The sequence below is a fragment of the Myotis brandtii genome, unplaced genomic scaffold, assembly GCF_000412655.1.
Source record: "Myotis brandtii unplaced genomic scaffold, ASM41265v1 scaffold208, whole genome shotgun sequence".
In the NCBI taxonomy this organism is placed as follows: Eukaryota; Metazoa; Chordata; class Mammalia; order Chiroptera; family Vespertilionidae; genus Myotis; species Myotis brandtii.
The window spans coordinates 3,068,632-3,091,625 of record NW_005357764.1 but is presented as its reverse complement, the minus strand read 5'-3'; the positions used below and the strand labels follow the sequence as shown (position 1 = coordinate 3,091,625).

General features: G+C 33.7%; 1 protein-coding gene across 1 annotated transcript in view; it reads right to left on the bottom strand.

Annotated features, from left to right (window-relative positions):
- ADAMTS19 (ADAM metallopeptidase with thrombospondin type 1 motif, 19) overlaps positions 1 to 22,994 on the bottom strand; it is a 178,231-nt gene that overhangs the window by 93,770 nt on the left and 61,467 nt on the right. The window contains exons 7-8 of the mRNA XM_005865612.2: positions 20,855 to 20,960; positions 244 to 384 (exon numbers count right to left, since the gene is read on the bottom strand). Coding sequence (XP_005865674.1) covers positions 244 to 384; positions 20,855 to 20,960 — 247 coding nt within the window. The remainder of the gene's footprint in view (positions 1 to 243; positions 385 to 20,854; positions 20,961 to 22,994) is intronic.

Below are 22,994 nucleotides of genomic sequence, written 5' to 3'. Positions count from 1 at the left end.
ATTTTTCAACCTTACAAATCATCTTGCCCAATGTTTAATTTAAAAATGTGGAAACTAAGAAGCAGGTGGGTTAAATAATATGTCCCAATCCACACTATGAGACCGTGGAAGAGCCAGAATTGGGACCAAGTGCCTTGATTCCCAATCTGGTGTCCTGCTCTGCCATGCCACCTTCGCTGGCTGGCAGAGGAAGCAGGCACACAGAATCATTCACAACACAACATCAGTAAGTGACCTCAGTACCTTAGAAATCTTCCCAAATCTTCCTTGCTACATCGGGACCATGAAACATCACCAAGGTTTTGTCCTTTAATCCATTCACCAGACATGATATGAAGACCGTCAGCACATGACGGGTGGTCATTGTCATGATTAATGCCCATGCTGATTCGAAATATAATTAAAATTTTAAAATTACATTAGATAAGTATTCTTAGCTTTTTTAAAACTGCAATTAAATAACAGCTAAAGACTTACAATAATGGGAGAGAAATTCGTTATAAAGTTCAAAATAAAGTCAGATTTCAGATTGATTGATTTTTTAAATGTTGTTATATTTCTATTTAGTAAAAATCATTTTCCCAATCAACCTAGCAAATAATATACTTAGTTCACCTATATGGAAGTCATCTATAGATATATTTTTCACATGGTAGTTTGTATGAGACACATAGAAGTAGTAAATTTCTATTTGGTCAACTGAGATTCCTTCTCTGGACTGTAGATCCTTTATTCATACATTATATCACATCCACAACCACATTAAACTATCATTTTCACTGTGTGCTTCATTGGACCATCTTCTTCCACTCTTCAGATAACACAAACTGTCTCTGGGAAACGACATTCATGGCCGTCTTTAGTTTTCCTGTTGAATTCTGAATCTTTGTTAGGTTGGAATTCCATTCTAAAAATCTGACTTAAAATGTACTAAAATAATTTTAAATTGAATATGTCTAAAAACTGCCCTTTTCTCACTGTGTTTTGATCTAGGGAATAACCTTTCAGAATGAAAAATTGTGAATAACAAGAATATCTGTAGTGTGTTTTAAAACACTAATAAAAGAATTATGATAGAAGTTGCTAAGGAAAAACACAAGTAGACTACATTTTCTCAAATAAAAAAATTCTCAAGACTATCAAACTATATTTTCATTAAGATAAATTAAGAATTTAAATAAAAATTATTATACTCAATATATTTTGAAAGAAAATTCTATAGATGGAATTAATTAATGAATAAGAGTAATGGAGTAACAAGTTCACTATGTTTCCTATCTTTGAAGACTATAAAAATTATAGTCTAAATGAAACTAAAAACACTTTATTGAATATCATTTTTTGACTTTTAGTGTTAAAAAAATTAGCTATATGATGAATCACATTTATCTTTCCTAGTCTAATTAATGCCTTTAAATAGGGCCTGTATCAACACACATTAAAAGGATGATTAATAGAGAGAATAAGAAGATGTGTGTTTCTCATACTTTGAAAACAAAGAGGAAAAATAAGAGATGTTGTCAAGCAGGTATGGACCAGCTCAGTTACTAGGGGTAGAGTGAAAAATGTTGGAGTTAGAGATTTGAATTCTGTATCTCCTTATTCATGTGAACAGAGGCAAGTTAAATAATAACAAAGAAATAAATGTGCCTCTGTTTTCTCATCTGTTTAAAATACTTCACTGACTGGCTGTGACGTTTGCATGGGGATGATGTACAATGCCTGGCACAGTGCTGGATTATAGTAGGAATTCATAACTATTCTTTTTATTGGGGCAGTAAATCAGAGAAATATATCTTATTGTTTGAATTTGTCGAAAAACACAAAGCGATAAACATCATTAGAGATAATCATTAAAGGTAAGCGGTTGTATTTGCTGACTTTGGTGAAAGTTGTGGACTTAAGGAAAACCAAGAACAGAATAAGGACAAGAACTTACTTTGTTCCAATGTTAAATTAAAACAAGAAATTGCAAATATGGCACAATCTCTTGGATGGATAAAGAATCCTCAGTGCATTTCTAACTGTACGGTTCTGACACAGCCCCTGCCAGCACCGCTGTGCCCTCCACCACAGAGCCCAGCTGAGCAGTGTCGCCGGGTGACCCTCATAACCACAGGCACTGGCCACATGGAACACGCTCGGCCCCTCCATCGGTGGTGTGCAGTCCTCTGAACCATACACAAATACTATTATTTTTGAAAGACAATTGATCTTTCTCAGAAATAATAAAACTTCTTAAATAATGTGTCCATTTGAGAGAAGAAGAGGAACTGCTTCCAAGATTTGGCAATTTGGACATTCTCCCGAAGTAGTGTAATGCGATTTTCTAAATTGGGAAGATTACAACTTCTCATCCAGATGAGCATTTTCCTTTTGGGATCTTGATTCTCATGTAAGAAATTAGCTACAGCCACGGAGAGAGCTGGTGATTCAAGCATTGTTTACCATTAGTTAAATTTTCCTAAAGCTATTTAACTTGTAACAAAAAAAGATTATCATTAAATTGGGACAGGGCTTTTTACCACGCATCTGGACCTGTCATCAGGAGACATTGCTTAGTCCTGATTCTACGCATTTGAAATAAGACAATTAATTGTGAACCTTTATCTGTTCCAGCCACTATATTAATCATTTACAATGATGATATCATTTACTCCTCACAGTATTCTCATAATGTTTCCATTATCATGACTTCTATCTTACAGATGAGGAAGGCACTGAGGTTAATTAATAGTGGAGCTGTGACTCAGACCCAGGCAGTCTGTAGGTCAAGTTGAGAGACCTCTAAACCACCAAAATTAGAGATTTTTTTTTTTTAAAAAAAGAGGAGGTGCTTCTCTTTCTGGATCAAAACTCTCAATTAGTGTGAATGATTTATTGTTTTATATTACAAATGTCTCCTCTCTGGTAGCAGAAATGCACATACAGTCCCACAACCAAGTTGTATGCATCTCGAAGTGAGACATTAGCAACACTTCTCCTCACACTGTGCGACTGAGCTACATTTTAATAATCTCAGTTTAAATTCATTTTGACAAAGAGCCTTGGGCAAATAAACTCTCCACTAACATTGTACATGGTTGTCAAGTCAACTGAAAAAATATTTTTATCTTATAAAACTTCTCAACTTGTTTAAAACTCCCTGCCAGGCAGTTGTGTGATATCCTGTGGAAAGCTGGAGGGAGAGGCCCTCGGATTGTGAAGATGGTCCCTTGGATGGTTAAAGAGCTACAGAAGAGAACATATATAAATTCACTCACACTTTTTGGATAATTTTTAAAAGATCAATATTTTAAAAGAGTAAGTTTGTGTTGAACACATTAACCATTTTATCATGATACATTATTTCCCACTAAAAGCCACATATTATATGGAAGAATCAATTTTAAAAAGAAACTAATTATAGCAATATCTAACTGGAAGTGGATTGTATTTCCACAAAATCACATTTAATTTCATACAATTCATTGGCTATATCGGATTTGATGTAAGTCCACTGCTGTGTGTTCATGGGAAAAAGACTAACATTTAAAAATACAAGATATTTTCATTACTTTTCATATTTTATTTCAATTATTTCAACTTGCACAAAACAATTAAATATGTACCTCTATTGCAAGTCAAAAGCCAATTAAAAGCAAGTTAGCAACAAGGTAAAAAATATTAGAGGTTAATTAAATATAGAGATACAAAAAGATTCCTCTTTACTTTGCTGTGTATCATGTAACAGGCTTATCAAGCAATTCAACAAACACTTGTTGAGAACCCACTATATGTGGGCACACAGCTGGAGTCATGAAAATGAATAAGATCCAGTTCTTACCCTTAAGCAGCTAATAAATGCCTGGATCCTGTTAGTTCTACATTCCTTAAAACTCTCCTCTCTTCCCTCCCTTCACACTACTCCTACTGTCAACCCTGACAAGTGCTAATTCTCTTCTCTCCTGGATTGTAATGTCTACTTCACTGACTCCGGCCCCCTAACTCTTCACATTGCTTTAATTACTTTAGTTTCTTAGAAATACATTAATACACAAACTAGTTTCCTAGGCGAAATCTTTTCATTTTCCTTGACAAGCAATTTACTGAAAATGTGAACTGTGTGCATCAGAACCTGAGGGCGTGATGATGTTGGGTTAGTGACAATGCAGCTTCCTGGGCCCTACTCCAACTGATTGCAAGAGAATATTTAGAGATAAGGCCCAAGAAACTATGTTAATACATTTTATAGATAATTCTTACTTAAAATTCAGAGAACCAATGGACTTTTTAAAAAATCCCCACCTAAAGATATGCTTATTGATTTTTAGAGAGAGAGGAAGGAAAGAGAAAGAGAGACAGAGAAACATCAACTGATTGTTCTTGCAAGCGACCCTACCAGGGATCCATTGAAACCACAACCTAGGTATGTGCCCTGGCCAGGAATCAAACCCACAACCTTTTGGTGTACTGGATGATGGCCCGGCCAACTGAACCCATCGGATGAACCAATGATCTTCTTATCCTGTTTTTCAAACAATCTGCAAACTGACTTCAATCTAATTTTCACAGGAACAGTTCATTCCAGCCTACCTTTTGCACAGTGCTTTCCTTCAGAATGCTTTCCCCAGCTTATCTGTATTTATAAATACAACTCAATTTTAACACCTTCCTGCATAAAGGATGCTTCAAAAATCCTAGTGTATATTTCTCACAATCCTAAACTTCTGTGCCCTTCAAATATATGGCAAGTAAGATATATCAGAACTACCTTCTATTTCTGGTGAATTTTAAGTGATATATATAAACTATCATCACCTAGAATTTGTGTTCAGAGACCAAGAACTGTCCTATTTTCTTTTTAATTCCTTGAATCTACCTAATTAAATAAATGTCTACAGACAATACAACTAAATATTCTGTAAATGTGATGAAAAGTTGAAACTAATGTGGCTTCTTACTGGCTTAGAGAAACCGTAGCCTGAAAAGTCTACAGATATTCTGCTCAGTCAAGGTTGCTTGCCTTACTCTAGAACAGGGGTGGGGAACATCCGGCCCGCAGGCCACATATACGGCCCACGAAATCATCTGGTCTGTCCTGCCAAGGCAACTGCAGGCGGGACTTCAAATTCAGTAAATCTAGGAGCTTTTTTCATAGCAACATGCATTTATGTGAAGTGAATTATATTAAGCAAATGATGGCCCTTGGCAGGAAAAAGGTTCCCCACCCCTGCTCTAGAGCATACATTTACCAGGATATATTAGAGAAATGCAAACAGACCAATTCTTGTAAGGTTATTCTTTAACTGGGTGATTTTTCCCTCTTCTATGATACTATGGCATCCAAACCTACATTTGAAGAGAACCTTGTGTGGGAGTGCAGACACATCTATACTGGCTCAAGTCCCACTATCACTATTAACTTGGACAAACTCCTTACAACTATAACTGGTATCATGGTCTAAATAAAGTATCAAATACAAACTCTATATTTGTGATCTATATCTGCCAATCCAATAAGAATTCAGCAGGATATTAAATCACTCCTTGAATGTACGGCCATTGGAGGCCGAAAAGCTCAATTTTACATAAAAGCATTTGTAAAAAATTATAATATGACTAATTATTCTTCTTATTCATTCACTCTGTATTATGTCTTAACAACTGCGCCATGCAATTAGGGCATTACCAATCTAATAAAGAACCTTGAAAGGAAAATGTATCCAAATTTTAGGGATGAAGAAAATTAGTTCAGATAGATGGATTTGCCTAACATTCATTCAGTGAATAGCTGGAACAAGAATTCAGGTCCAAGTCTGCATTTCCCTAATACACGTTCTCTCTCATCTGCCCAATGAGTAGTTTCTAACACTAATTAAGGCATGTGTGCTAGAAGAAGATACTTGTGATTCTGCCATACGGAATTCTAAAGAGTAAAATGAGGGGGCAGGAAATTTACATGTAGCCATTCCCAATTCCAGTGGGTTAAGGAGCATTATTAACAGAATAATTAATTCTGAACATTTTAAGGAGCAATGGATTTCCAGAGGTAAGAGTATATTTATTTTTATTTACTTACAGCAATCTGTTATTATTTCATATTTTCCCACCCTAATAATCCTAGATGAGGAGGCATTGCCTTTATCCTCATTTCTTATTTACTTCTTACTGTCTGTCTACTCTCCACTTAGAATATATCTTCTAGTTCTAGTAGATCTATTGATGCATATCAATGCAAAATAAAAGGCAAATATTTTATTCTCTTCTAAAAAGTACTCCTGCAGCAAGCTGAGACCAGCCAAATTTATGTTTGGCAGGATGCCTCCTAGGGCATATGCTAGCTTCTTATTGAATTAGCAGAATTTTAGAGTCAATGGTCCTATTGCTAAAACTGCTGGATTTGATCCTTCAAAACCCATGATGTTAGGACTTACATGAATTAATTGGATAGGACCTTGCAACCAGACTTCAAAGTAGACTTATAATAACCAATACATAGTTTAACTATTTTATTTCCACAGCTTATTTTATATAGGAATTCCAAATAGCATGTACCAAAAAGGAAAAATATTTCACCATAGTTATTTGTATAGTCATATTTTCTTTTACTCAGTCAGGCAATTGCATTCTTTGACAAACTAATTCCTCTTCTCTTCTTCGAGAATTCAATTACCTTCTACTCTGTATCTCAAGATGATTGTCCAAAAGATAAATATTTTGTACAACAAATGTTTATTCATTCACACAACAAATGTTTTAGTGCCTATAATGTACAATGCACTCAATTTCGTGCCGAGAAAAAATGTATTAGACAGAAATCCTATTTTCAGAGAGATTGCTATCTAGTAGGGTGTGTGGGAGTGTGTGTGTGTGTGTGAAGATAGCAGTATAAATCAGTACATATTAGAAACTAAGTGGTGAGTGGTATTTATAATAAACAGTGCAAATTTAAAAATAAAATATATTTCCAGCCGAACTTTCAGTTCTAATTTCCCGAGAGTGACAGCATTTATGTTGGTTGTTAATGGGTGAGTAAAACTGAAAGGAGGGCTCGGAGTTGGGATAAGGAAAAGCATTAATAAAGACAAAAAATTTGAAAATTATGGACTGTTTCCATTCATGAAATAGTGAAGTGGGTTATAAAGTCAGAAAGGTAGATTGGGACCACTCTATAAAAGTTAAGAACCTAAGGGTAAGGAATTCGGAATTCATTAATTAGATAGTAAGGGCAATAAAGATTTCTAAACTGAAGATGAGGACCATGAGGACCACTAATGAGTGAGATAGATCAGAAAGATGACATGCAAGGCAAGGAGACCAGTGAGGTAGATACTGCAATAGTCCAAACCTGGAGGAATGACAGGAGAAGGAATGGACAGATGAGATAGCTATTTCAGATGAAGAGTGAAGAGAATGTGGCAACTGATTATGGAAAGAATTAGGGGAAGAAAGAGTTAAAAATGTTTCTGATGTCTCAGCTAAAGAAATGGTAACATTATTGGTGCCAATCACAGAAATGCGGATGTCTGAAGATGCAAACTTATAACCTAGCCCTTGGTTCTATCCTTGGCACAGTATCCAGCAGAGTACGTGAGTAAATCTCATTGGTTTCAAAGGCTTATTAGTCACAGACGTATATTCTTTAATATATTTTTATTGATTTCAGAGAGGGAGGGAGAGATAGAAATATCAATGATGAGAGAGAATCATTGATCGGCTGCCTCCCGCAATCGATTGAGCCCGTAACCCAGACATGTGTACTGACCAGGAATCAAACCATGACCTCTTGGTTCATAGGTTCACACTCAACCACTGAGCCACACCGGCCGGGCCATATATATTCTTGGTACTTTGGTATAAAACTTTAGCAGGTGTCCCAAATATATATTGCCTTCAAGGAGCTAACTTTGCATATTTATTACCTCATTAGCCTCTCCGTTTAAAAAAAAAAAACAACTCCTGAATTGCCAATTTAGTGGAAAAGCCATGTCCCTGTGCCAAAGTTTAATAATATATATATTAATAATCGGGCCATATATATTCTTGGTACTTTGGTATAAAACTTTAGCAGGTGTCCCAAATATATATTGCCTTCAAGGAGCTAACTTTGCATATTTATTACCTCATTAGCCTCTCCGTTTAAAAAAAAAAAACAACTCCTGAATTGCCAATTTAGTGGAAAAGCCATGTCCCTGTGCCAAAGTTTAATAATATATATATTAATAATATATATTCCCCCTAGTTCAAAAAATAAAAATAAAACCCTAAAACACGTGTTTTGCTCATATCAAAAAATGCTGTATGTTTTTATGACATGATTTGTTAAGAGATTTCCCCTAACTTATAAAATTTTCTCCACTCAACGTCTCTAAAAAGTAGGCAATCTAATTATCATATGAGATTCTCAGTGAATAAATTGTGTAAGTTTAACGCAGTTTCTTTTAATTTTTAAAAATATAGAAATCTGCTAGAGCAGTGGTTCTCAACCTTCCTAATGCCGCGACCCTTTAATACAGTTCCTCATGTTGTGGTGACCCCCAATTTCATTGTTACAAATTGAACATAATTAAAGCATAGTGATTAATCACAAAAACAATATGTAATTATATATGTGTTTTCCGATGGTCTTAGGCGGCCCCTGTGAAAGGGTCGTTCGACCCCCAAAGGGGTCGCGACCCACAGGTTGGCGACCCACAGGTTGAGAACCGCTGTGCTAGAGCTTTTTCATTTTCCAGACACCATTACAAGTATAAATTCTTATAAATGTGCTAATGTCAAATTACAAAACCATGTCATGTATTGATTTCAAGACAAACAATTCTGTCCACAACTTTATGCCCATAGAATGAATTATTTCAAGAATATGACATATTTTTAAAAGGGCACTTTTTATAGTTAGGAAAAGAAAGTTGTGAGCCATCAGATACTAAATGATCAAAAAATAAAGTTTTAATAACGTAAAATAGTGACCATTTTTAAGTCCTTATAATTATTGGTTATTTTTACATAATGGGGCTAAATTTAGCAAATCAGAAAAAGATGAGATGTCTAATCACTCTAGTAAACAAAGAAAAACAAATATCAATTAAGTTATAATTTAAAATGTGCTATACTCAAGCTGGCAAAATGAGCTAAAACTAGTCAAAACCAGGCCTCTATTTAAATTTGGATAACTATTGCCAGATGGCCTCCAAAAATAGTGCACCACTTTATACTCCTCTCAAAAATGTAATATGTTTTCCCACACATTCCAACACTTTTCATTCACTTTACACTATTATCAAAACATCACTTAACAGCTATTTATTGGGCACATATGAAAGGTGTTAGAGACACAATGTTAAATGACAACAACAATACACAACACAAACAAGACACAGCCTCTGTCCTCAGGAAGCACACTCCAATCAGACAGCAAATAATCAATCATACAAATAATGTAAAGCAGCATCTGTGAAAAAATTAGAAACAGAAACTACATAGGACCTCTAAAAACACATATTAAGGGATTTAGCCTACCCATGGAGCACTTCGCTGGAAAAATGATCTAAGGAAGAGTAAAAAAATGAGGGGAAGGAGCAGGAAGTTTTCTTGCCAAGGGAAGCAACTGGTCCTTATAGTGGGAGTTAAGTATGGATTCATCTGTACAGATTTATGTAATCTGAGAGGTGAAAGTAGAATTGCTTTGTGGTCTGAACTGGCATTCTATGAATGATGCTAAAATTATTTTATATAAGCCCTGGATACATCTCTATGAGTTGTGTGGTTATATTCTTTGCCATTTTTCAAATGGGACTTTGGTCATTTGTGTATTGATTTGTAAGAGCTCTTTTTATATTAAGGAAAATATTACTTTGTCACATGTTGCAAATACTTTCACTGCTAGTGGTTTATCTTCTGATTATTGTATTTTTTCTGATTATTTAATTTTGAGTTGTTAAGTTTATGACTTGTCCTTGAATGTTTATAGATTTCATATCTAGAATAATAGACATTCCCTATTAGACTAAAAAAAAAAAAAAGAAAGAAAGAAAAAAGCCAACAAAACAAAATATCTCAATGTACAGAATCATTTTGGTGTGTTCTGATGTAATGTCTAAGGTACAGAATCAAATTCCTATTACTTTTGTTACTAATTCATTTCCTCCACTAATGATTATAGGTGCAGCCTTTAGTATATACTACATTTCCACAGCATTTCCTGCTTATAAATGGAATTCTTTTTACTCTTCTATTGACTTGTCTGCATATTCAAGCATAAGCATAAACTGCTTTATGTACTATGAAATGTAGTATCTGATAACATTCACTCTTCTCCTCCCACCATTTCTTTTTTTTTTAACAAGGAATTTCTTATGTTGATTTTTCCATATGGACTCTATAATCAGTAAGTCTAATAAAAAAAAGAAATGAAAATTCTATTTGCATTTTTGGGCAGATCACATTACATTTATATATAGATAATTGTCATTTTATAATATTGACTGTTCCTATTCCAAACCAGGAAATGTCTTTCCATTTATTTAAACCACTTTTATGACTCTCTGTGTAGTTATAAATTCTTCTTTTTATAAGTTTTGTACATTCCTGTGTAAGTATATTCCTAGGTATTTTATCTTTTAAATTTTTATTTTATTTTTTGCTATCTTTAATATACATTTATTATATTTTCTTTCTTAATAGTTTTCAAGTGGCTGTTGTTTATGCATTGGAAAGCAAAAATTTTTATGTAGTTTTGTAACAGGCCAATAAAACATTTTTATTATTATAATAGGTATTTTTTAGATTGCCTTGAGTTTTCCAATTACACAAATAATGCTCATTTTGCCACTCCTTTCTAGTTTTATTTTCATTATAAAAATATGAAATATTTTCATAAAAACAAATATGTTATGATGTGTTTATACATACTATAGATGTATGTGTCTATGCGTGTGTTATGCAATCTAATATAACTTAAGTATTAAAGGAAACATCACATAAATAAGAAATTTGGACAAGACCAATCCTGAGATCCATGTCAGACTTCTCTATCAGATCTCATTCCTCTGTCTTCTAAAACGGGACTCACAAAAAGTGTGCTGTTTTAGAAATCATTTCAACCCTGAAGTCCTAAAGATAGTCTCATATGTTTTCTCTTAAAAGTGCTATCTGTGATTTATCACTCTTTATTTTACCTGAAGTTGATTTTTAGGAATGATATGAAGAAGGTATTTAATTTCATTTTTATACATGTGGAAAACCAGGTGCACCATCACATATTTCTGAATAGTCAACTACCTCTACTGGTCTGCAATGGCACCACGGTTAGCCCTCAGGTTTCCATATATAACACTAACCCTATTCACACTCTGCATTGTATTCTTTTGCTCTAACTCTCTATATCTGCATCAATGTCGAAATGTCTTAACTACCATAGTTTCATAATAGTCCTTGATCTCCATAGTAGTCCAAGATTCACAGATGATTCTCCTCCCCGTCTTCCTCTGTCTTTGCCTCCATCTTCATCTATTCCTTTTCCAATATTTTGGCTGTTTTGGGGCAATTTGCATCTATATATAAATTTTGGAAATACTTTGCCAACTTCCATAAGAGAAGCTGTGATGGTATATTTATTGCAATTTCCAGGAACCTCAAGTTTCCAGGAACCTCAAGTTTCCAGGAACCTCAAGTCATTTTTTAAGTTTTTTAAAAATATACTTTTATTGATTTTAGAGGAAAGGAGAGGGAGAGGGAGAGGGAGGGAGGAGAAAGAGAGAAAAAGAGAGAGAGAGAGAGAGAGAGAGAGAGCGAGAGAGAGAGAGAGAGAGAGAAACGTCAATGAGTTGCCTCCTGTACAGGGGGCTGAGCCTGCAACCTAGGTAGATGCCCTGACCAGGAATCGAACCCATGACCTTTGAGTGTACGGGATCATGCTCAATCAACTGAGCCATACCAGCCAGGGATAATTTAATGCATTTCAATAGGGGAATAGAGTTTCCTATATTTTGTTGGATTTATTCCTAAGTACTTTGTGTTTTCTATTTACTAGAGTAAATAATATCCTTTTTTAAAGTGATATTTTGGATTTTTGTTCTGACATTTGATTTTTGTATATTTATCTTCTATCCAATAATCTTACTAAACTCATCAATTAATTCCATACTTTACTTGTACATTCTATCATGTTTTTATGTAGGCAATCATATCATTTGCAAATTAAAATACCTTTGTCTTCCACTCTCATCCTACACTTTTTATTTTTTCTGTCATGCTGTCTTTCTTTGGACCCCCAATACATAACAGAAGCAGGTATAGTGAGACCCTTGTTTTTTCCTTTGTAAAAGCAATTTCTAATATTTCACCATTAAGAATGATGTTTCCCATTAACTTTGGTAAATATATGAGTAAATTTTATTTTATTGGACTTTTTCTGTATCTACTGAGATGGTGTAGTTTTTACCTTTAATCTTTTAGTGTGGGGATTAAGATTTTAAAATAATAAACATGTGACTTTTGTTATCCTGATCTAAAAGGCAACTCTGGTCCCTTATATTACCTTTGTTTATTAATACATTGCTATTTTATTTGAAGGTCTTCTTAACATTTCTATATCATTTTCAGATAAAAACTGCTGTAATTTTCCTTCTTATAATTGTCCTTTTCTAATTTCTATATTACATTAATATTAGCCTCAAATAATGAGTTGGGGAATGTTCTGTCATTTTCTAGAAAAATTAGATTAATATCAATATTATTTATCTCTAAACCAATTCCTATGTCTAAATCCGGTGTTTTCTTTGGGAAAGTGCTGATTCAATTTCTTTAATCATAGAGCTTTATGTTCTCAGATTTTCTTAAAATTTTTTATTTAATTTGTTGTTATATTTTCTTCATCCAAAGATATGCTTTTTTAAAACTAATTTGAGAGAGAGAGAGAGAGAGAGAGAGAGAGAGAGAAACATTTACATTGATGAGAGAGAGAGAAAGAAAGAAACATTTACATTGATGCGAGAGAGAAACATAGATCAGTTACCTCCTGTACATGCCCTGACTGGGGATCAAATCCTCAACTTAGGTATGTACCCTGACAGGGAATTGAACCCCCTACCTTTTGGTGTATGGGATGATGCATCAGCCAGGGATCCCCTGTTCTTAATTTGTTGCCATGAAAATATTTCGTATATTAGTATCTTTTCAATATCTTTGTCATCTGTATTATGCCTCCTTTGCTCATTTCTAATATGGTTGAATTGTGAACTTTTTTATCGATCTTATATTTGTCAATTGTATTTACCTTTTAACAGATCTAATTTTAGCTTTGGTCTTCAATTTTATTGCATTTTTCTTTTATTGTTTCCTACTCTTTGTGATTTCTTCCTTTTGCTTTTTGTTGTTATTTTTCTAACTTCTTAATTTGAAAACTTAGGTCATTAATTAAAATGAATAATTAATTAATTTTACCCAATATTAAAAGGGTTATTTTACTTTTGGTTGGAATTCACAAAAAGGACTAAAATATTTGTGGCCCTAAAGAAAAGAGGATATGATATGTATAATAGATATAATATATAGAGAACAAAAAAGAAAAATATACCACATATATATTACATATATATGTGGTATATATTTATATAACAAAACAATTTCAAATACCCACAAAATATTTGTACAAAAGAACAACTTATTATTTTGCAATGGATTGCATCCAGGATTTGTGTCTAAAAGTTCTTCACAAATATGAGGACAGAAATTATTTTTCTAACTTCTTAATTTGAAAACTTAGGTCATTAATTAAAATGAATAATTAATTAATTTTAGTAAAAGCTTACCCAGTATTAAAAGGGTTATTTTACTTTTGGTTGGAATTCACAAAAAGGACTAAAATATTTGTGGCCCTAAAGAAAAGAGGATATGATATGTATAATAGATATAATATATAAAGAACAAAAAAGAAAAATATACCACATATATATTACATATATATGTGGTATATATTTATATTTATATAACAAAACAATTTCAAACACCCACAAAATATTTGTACAAAAGAACAACTTATTATTTGCAATGGATTGCATCCAGGATTTGTGTCTAAAAGTTCTTCACAAATATATGAGGACAGAAATATATGATTCAAGAACAGACCATCTTTCATGCTAAAATTAAAAGATTACTCTTTAGCAACTCAAATGTGACTTCCTATGTAACACTAGCTTAGAGTTAATGTGTTATATGATAGGGTTACTCAGAGTGTGGTCTGTGCCCTGGCTGCCATTAGGTGAACTCTTTTTTATGGAAATATACCATCTGTATTCTGGCATAGCTCCTTATCACATCACAACCATATTTTGAATAGCAAGGTCATTTACTGAGCAATTACTGAGAAAATAAAATTTAATGGCAAGAACTTCACTACATACACTATAGTAAATTCTAGATGTTAAATGGCTAGAAGGAAAGGAGAGAGAAGAAAATATAAAACAACTGGACAAAAATGTGTTCCCCTAATTTTATAATGAGGAAGCCCTTCTAATTGCAAAAAGCTATAGAAGAAATAATAAAGAAAATATGGGATTTGACTACTAAAAATATCTATTGGTCAAAAACATTAAAAAACAAGATTAAATTAACTAAGAGGAAATCTTAACAATATATTTGATCAAAAAGTATGTCCTTAATATCAAACAAAAAAATGCTAAAAAATTAATCTCTATTAACTTCAGTTTCCTCATCTGTAAACAGACAATAACAATACTTAGCTCAAGATTTTCATGAGATTGGATTAGATAAGGACACCCAGTATTTAGTGCAATGCCTGCTGATAACAGAAGACATTAGTTTTGCTAGATAGACTTTAACAACCTAACAAATATATTTTAAGACTTCAAAATTATGGTGTAAATGTGCGGTAAAGAGTTAACTCCATGAGTTTGGGTGGTCCAAAACCTCCACATTCCAAAGAAAGGTCTGGTCCTTGCTTGGCCCTGGGAGGTAACCTTTAAGCTTCTGGATAGCCTGCCTGGTAGGAGTATCTTTGTTTATGTGGTTAGTTTATACAAGCAATGTCACTTGAGGGGAGGACTTGAGCCAACTTGACCTCTGAGGCGGATGGAGACTGAAGGCCTGCCTTGTGGGTGGTCAGTCAGGCCTACATGACCAAACTCTAGTAAAAACCCTAGATACCAGGCTCAGGTTGGCTTCTCCGGTTGGCAATCCTCTGTGCATGTTTTCACACACTGTGGTTGGGAGCGTTCAGCACTGTCTGTACAAGTGCAACGGGCAAGGGCAAGTAGAAGCTTGTGCCAGGTGTCTCCTGGACCCTGCCCCCTGCCTTTTTCCTTTGCTGATTTTTATCTACATCTTTTTGCTATAATAAACCATAATTATGAGTTAAACTGATTTGCTGAGTTTTGTGAGTCCTTTAGTAAATCATGGAACCTCAGGGTGATCTTGGGGACATTCTTCTCCAACACCATAATCCAACTAACTGCAGTTAATATATTAATAACAAATTGTGGCTTAAAATCAAAGGAAAATTTCTTTCTCCAACAAATTGCTGCTCATCAAGATCATATAAAATATATAAAATGTAGTGAGTGTGTATATGTATGCACTCAACAAACCCTGTCAAATTCATGAATATTTTAATTTATAAAAAAAGTTTTAGTCTTTATCACAGTAAATTGCACTCAACAAACCCTGTCAAATTCATGAATATTTTAACTTATAAAAAAAAGTTTTAGTCCTTATCACAGCAAATTAATGAAGATCTCATTCCTATTTCATAAGTATAAAAACACTCAACACCAAATAAAATATTCCATTCTTGAAATTTTGGGTTCCAAGAAAAATAATCACTTCCCAAACCTATTGTTTAAAAAGAAAAATAATTTTGAAAGGGAAACATAAAACATTGGTAAAAATCATTTATTTCTGCCCTAGCCAGTTTGGTTCAGTGCACAGATCATCGGTCCATGGACTGAAATGTCTCCAGTTCCATTCCAGTCAAGGGCATGCACCTCAATCCCCTGCCCAAGCTGGGGTACTTGCGGGAGGCAACCAGTCGATGTGTCTTTCTCACACCAAAGTTTCTCTCTCTATCTCTCCCTCCCCGTTTCACTCTGTCTAAAAAATCAACGGAAAATATTCTCAAGTCAGGATTAACAACAACAAAAATCATTTAATTCTCTTCTTTTGCTATGATTCTAACTAACATTTTTAATATAACTTCATTAAGGTATTTTAAATTGATAAATTCCAAAGGGAAAAATTTGATACATTTTTGCTGACATTATTTAAGATTCCTTTGAAATAGTAAAAGAAGGATTTTTTGTTCTCTTTGATAACTCAAATTCTCACCCCTTGGTGGCCCATATTGATTTTTCCCATATTGATTTTCCCAGCTATATATGGCGTTGCTCTGGGAATTTCTAGAAATGAAATTCAATACAACAAACAATCAATTTAGAAATATTTCATGTGTGATTATAAAGGTATCCTTGAATTGACAAGTTTAAATGGAATCATTCTGCCATTTTAAAATTATGGGTGCAGAATTATATGATCCACTTTTCTGATCCATATAGGGAACTATAGGGGAAGAAGTAATAACAAAACAAAAAACAAAAAGGGAAAGAAATCCTAAAAGAAAGAAACCAAGAATTTAACAGTTTTACTTAAGGAATTAACTCTTAATTACACCTCTAATTAAAAGAGCTCTATATTTTCCCCATTTTCTGATTAATGCCATAAGTATTTAGTTATCTTTTTTCTCTTCAAAAATAGATGATAGATAGATAGATAGATAAATAGATAGATTTATTTATCTAGATAGATAGATAGATAGATAGATAGATAGATAGATAGAATTGTTTTTTCAATATTCAATACTCGCATCTTTCTAAATCAAAAGAGCTCGCCCGGCCAGCATGGCTCAGTGGTTGAGCATCCACTTTTGAACCACGAAACCAGAAGATGGTGGTTTGAGTCCTGGTCAGGGCACATGCCCAGGTTGCGGGCTCAATCCTCAGCAGGGGGTAGGGGGTGTGCAGGAGGCAGCCGATAGATGATTCTCATCATTGATGTTTCTATCTCTCTCCTGCTCCCTTCTTCTCTGAAATCAATAAAAATATATTTAAAAAAATAAAACAAAAGAGCTCAATTGATATGTTTGTGTGGGTGTATACACAGGATTCATAGATATAATGATCTAACATCTATGGAAACTTTTCCTGATATATATATATATGTATATATTAACATTCTCTTTTCTTTTTTTCCATTTTTTAAACACTTTTTAAATTAAATTTATTGGGGTGACATCTATAATAATAAAAGTATAATATGCTAATTAGACTGGACAAACTTCCCGACGAAGCCGGGGCTGCGAGGGAAGCCTGGGTCCCGGGTGCCTGCTGGCGGCCAGAAGGAAGCCCAGGTCCCGGATGCCAGAGGGAAGCCAGTGCCAGCAGCTGGGGGAATTTCGTGCAATGGGCCTCTAGTTGGTTAATAAGATTATATAGGTTTCAAATGTACATTTCTATGATACATGATCTGTATATTGCATTATGTGCTGACCACCCAAAGTCAAATCTTCTTCCATCACCATATATTTGACCCCCCTTTGCCCTTTACCCTCCCTGGTGGTCTAGTGGCTAGAATTCAGTGCTTTCACCCACATTTTTCCTTTCATTGTGCATTATGTCTTACATTGAATTTATGTAGATGAACTCCCTCCTGTTTATTTATTTATAAAGATACCATTATTCTCACTGCTATTGTCTCCTAATATCTAGCATCAAGAAAGCACTAGTCTCGCCCAGCCAGTGTGGCTCAGTGGCTGAGTGTCGACCCATGAAACAAGATGTCATGGGTGTGATTCCTGATCAAAGCACATGCCTGGGTTGCTGGCTTGATCCCCAGTGCGGGGCATGCAGGAGGCAGTCAATCGATCTTTCTCTCTCGTTGATGTTTCTATCTCTCTATCCCTCTCTCTTTCACACTCTCTAAAAATCAACAAAAACATATTTTAAAAAAGCACTAATCTCTTGCCCTAACTGGTTTGGCTCAGTGGATAGAGCGTCGGCCTGCGGACTGAAGGGTCCCAGGTTTGATTCCGGTCAAGGGCATATACCTTGGTTGTGGGCACATCCCCAGTAGGGAGTGTGCAGGAGGCAGCTGAATTGATGTTTCTCTCTCATCAATGTTTCTAACACTCTATCCCTCTCCCTTTCTCTCTGTAAAAAATCAATAAAAAATATATTTTAAAAAAAGCACTAATCTCTACTTTCACGACAAATACTCTTACTTACTAGTAAGGAGAACTTTTAGCAATGAAGTAGCTCAACATATATCACATGTCCTGGTCTTAATCCATCAAGCATTACACATACCTTTGGCACATCTCTATTGATTTTGGGTACAGTTCTATAAAAGTCAAGTAAAATAATATTTTACTACCATTTTAGCCATTCCAACCTGAGTTCCTGGTCATAAAGCAATGTTTCTACTACATAAAGTTGAAGTGGCCTTTCCTTAAATCATATCATTTAGTTTCGTGTTTAAGTAGCTGTAGGTTCTTGACCAAGCCTTACATGTTAATAAAGTAACATGTATCGTGGCTGGTTCCTTTAATACATTTAAGAATACAACAGCGAGTGAATAAAGTTATTTTACATATCTGTTTTTAAAAAGTAAAATAACTTTTGAAAGTAAACCTACTATTCAGGGTACTTGACAAAATCATTTAACATCTGTGGTATAAAAATGTATTCAGATTGTTTGTATATCAAGCTGTTAATGCATGGCTTAATAGTGAAAATTATAAGTATTCAGAAACGTGCCTTTAATTTATAATTATATTTATGATTAATTTGCATTTATTGTCTTAAAATTTTTTAATGATAACTTTTTTCTTGCCTTTAAACATTATTCTCAATATTTACATTCTAATGATGCACATAGTTTTTCTTGGTACGATTAAATTAAAATATCTTTAAATTATAAAAACTGTTTTGGAATTAAAATTCTAAATCCTATCATATGTGGGATGCAATACTGAATGAGGTTATTGCATTGCATATTAAAGTCTATCTCCTTTTTTTTTCTTTTCTGAATAACAAACTTGCATTCTAAAGCACTCAACTGAACACTCAAAGCATACCTACACATTTAAATAGTCACATCAAAAATTGATCACCATTGATAATGTCTTGGACTAGGTTATAAGCACACAGGTATATTCAATTTTTGATAATTCACTGAGCTGTATAATTATGTCTTGATTATTTTCCTATACTTCATTTACCTGATTAAAAAGGTGGGTTTTTTTTTTAATCAAACACTGTTATATCCTATATAAGTTGTCTTCTAAGCTTTCTTACATCAATCAAGCATAACTTTACTCCATTGTCTACATAGTCCAGGCACATAATGAAAATGAAGTGAGCCGGACGTCTGATAGGAGAGTGCTGTAGCCTGCGATGAGCTAGGAAAGATGGGCCCAGTCTGCGGGGTACAGACGCTACTCAGCTCCAAGGAATGGTTGCCATATGGGACTGTGGGTCTAGTGTTGCCAAGTCTGGAATTTCAATTTTTTATGTCAAATTTATACTTTTTAATGCTGGCAACTGATTCACTTTTATAAACACCATCAGCCAAACTAAATATGTCTTTGACCAAATAAGCCGCCATAATGATCACCTACTTCCCTGAGAAGGACCTCACTAAATCTGAGTCCAATTAAAATACTTTTCATTTGTACTGCTGATGCTGTGACCGTGTAGGAAAGCCAACAGTCAACATTCAGTCTGATTTCCTAACTCACAATATGTATACTATTATATACTGACTGTAAATATGTGCATAGTCCTCATGACACAGATGTTATCCCCATTTTACTGATGAGTGATTTAGGGCCCAAAAGTAGCAAACAGATAACAAAGAAATTCACAATGGAATGGCCTGCGTTAGATGACTTGAGTTCAAATCCTTCCTCCAACACTTACTGTTTTTATAACTTTGAAAAGGTAAATTAACTTCCCTAGAGCACATAGAAATGTGCCTGGCACATAGTAAGTGCTATATAAGTGTTACTATTAATAATTATTTATTGTTATTATTAATATTATCTGTAAAATGAGATGCTTTCTTTTTATTCGTTTTAAATGAACTAATTGATGTCAAGTGCTTAGATTCTGCCTGAGACATAGTTAATGCTGTTACATGTTAATTATGTATCCAGTTTAATTCTCTTTCAAATACATTATCCCTAAATCATGAAGATTAATTCCTTTACTCTGTGTCGGGCAATATTAAACATTGGTACCATTATAGACTAGAAGTATTTAAACTTGTTCAAAGTGTTTTACTTAGATTTTTAAATAATACACAGCTTTGTAGTGCCATGATTATTGCAATGTTTATTTCATTTGAAAATGTGTAGTGAAATCAATCATATGCCATGTAATTACTGTCCTGATGAGCATTTTAATAATGTAATAAAATGTTATTCAACCTATCAGGAATGGTTACAATATTCAGAGGACACTTTCTAAATTTAGAAGGTCTTCTCCACCTCTTCTTATTTCCCTGATTTTTTAAAAGCTTGAGCCCAAAGGAAAAAAATATATATGCTCCCTGGCCAGGTGGCTCAATTTCCCATCAGAGCACACACCCAGGTTGTGGGTTAGATACCCAGTTGGCGCATACAGGAAGCAACCGATCGGTGTATCACTCCCACATCAATGTTTCTCTCTCTCCCTTCCTCTCTCTCTAAAATCAATAAAAACATATCCTCAGGTGAGGATTAAAAAACAAAGAAAAACCTATGCAAGTAACTCAATAACTCAAATTGTAAAGTCCTGCTACCGTAGCCAGAATTTTTACTTACTTGTGACCCATTTCATGAGCAATTGTAAATGCAAGATTCAGACCATTGTCTTCAGCAATAATACATTTCCTCTTTTCACTACACATTCCACTCAAATAAGCTATACCTAGAAAACACAAACATTAATGATCATGTGTCAGAATTAAAATGCAAATACTTATGCTAGGTACTAATAGAAGAAACAAAAAGTGAAGAAACAAAAAAATATGTCAACGTTAAAATATAATATCTAGCCTTTATAAGTGGAATTTTAGGGGGAAATGCACATGTATAAGTTACTCATAAACTGATTATTTAATCAATTATCCAATTCTCAAAAGGCATACTATAAAAATACACTTATAATGACCACTTTTCATTGTAATTTAAGATAAATGAACAGTAGCAACTTAGAAATGTAAACAAAAAAAGCAACAATTATGTTAAATATTTTTCAATTCTTGTAAAGAACCTAGTCTCAAAGAAATATCCTAAAATAAAATAAACTACATATAGGATATTCTTGTACTTACATTTATATTTTGAGTTAATAAATTTTGAAATTTAATATTGTGGAATACCATTTTAATTAATATGACAAAAACTATCTGTGGCCCTAGCTGGTTTGGCTCAGTGGATAGAGCATCAGCATGGGAACTGAAGGGTCCTGGGTTCCATTCAGGTCAAAGGCACATGCCTGAGTTGCAGGCTCGATCACCAGCAGGGGGCATGCAGGAGGCAGCCAATCAATGATTCTATCTCATCATTGATGTTTCTATCTTTCTCTCTCTCCCTTTCTCTCTGAAATCAATAAAAATATTTTTATTTTAAAACTATCTGTGATATTTGGAAAATTTATAATGTTTCCTCAAAAATTTCTTGGCTAATAAGATGATCCAACTGAAGAGTGTATAATACTGAAATATTATTTAAGATAAAACCTCTGGCAAGATATTTGATCTTTTGGTTTAAATTATCAGTAAAGATGATAATATCTGAAATCATTTATAACTCTTTAGTCAAAGATTGATGTGCTATTTTACCAACTCAGATATATCCTTGAATAAATATCATTTAACACAAGGGACTGAAATATTCTAAATGTAAATTTTACTGCATTTTCACAAAATTATTTAACAAAAATTATTAAAATAATATCTAGCTTTATTGAAGTCACTGTATATTCTCTAATTCTCATATCTTTATAAAACACATTTAATCTTATTATAAAATTATAAAGGCCTGAACAGGCAAAATGATTTCCCAAATATCACATGACTACTAAATATGATAGAACGGGTGTTTGAACCCAACTTTGAATTGATCTATCAGCCAACATGTATTTTGCTTCTGATAACAATCTAGAGCAGAGTTGCCTCTAGTTAAAGATGGTTAGCTGGCTGCTTGTGAGTTTTCTCCTCCTTGCAGAAACTTTAAATATAATGGTAAGAAATAATTAAATTTAAATAAAAGAATAAATCAACTTGCCCATATTTGGGAAAAAATAGAAAACTCATGGAAGAATATGAATAGATTTAGTGAAGCCACAGCCAAATGGCAGGAGAGAAGGAGTTTATGAGGGAGGTAGAACTCCACAGAGGCTCAAGATCTGAGGCACACAGGTTTGAGGAGAGGCATTGTTGGAGGGTTGAAAATGGACATTAATTAAAAATATATTTTAAATCCTCTACTACTCATTCAAAACCTTCATACAGAATGTGAAGGCCTGGTATTCACTAGCCTATCAGGGAAATGAGATATAGTATAAACATGTTATTTTAAAAATATAACTACAGAAAAAACTGAGATTAAATATACATATAGATGTGTTTTTTCTCTAAATATTTATAAGTAAAAATAGATTTTATAGAAATTTTAAATCTACAAATAGATTAAATTACTTCCTTATGAATGTATAAGTGGATGGATGGATAATGGATAAATGGACAGATGATAAGCCCTACTAGTTCATTTTGCTTATTTAAGGCAATTGAAAGTACTCCAGAGTTAAATCAAGATAAAGTAAGAAGGAAAGATGGAGGTAGTGATAAATGGGGAGGGGTTGGGGAAGTGAGAAGAGAAGGAAGAGAAAAACATATTCTTTATTTAGTTTCATTAAACAACAAATGAAATAAAGCCTTTAAAAATTCTTAAACATAAT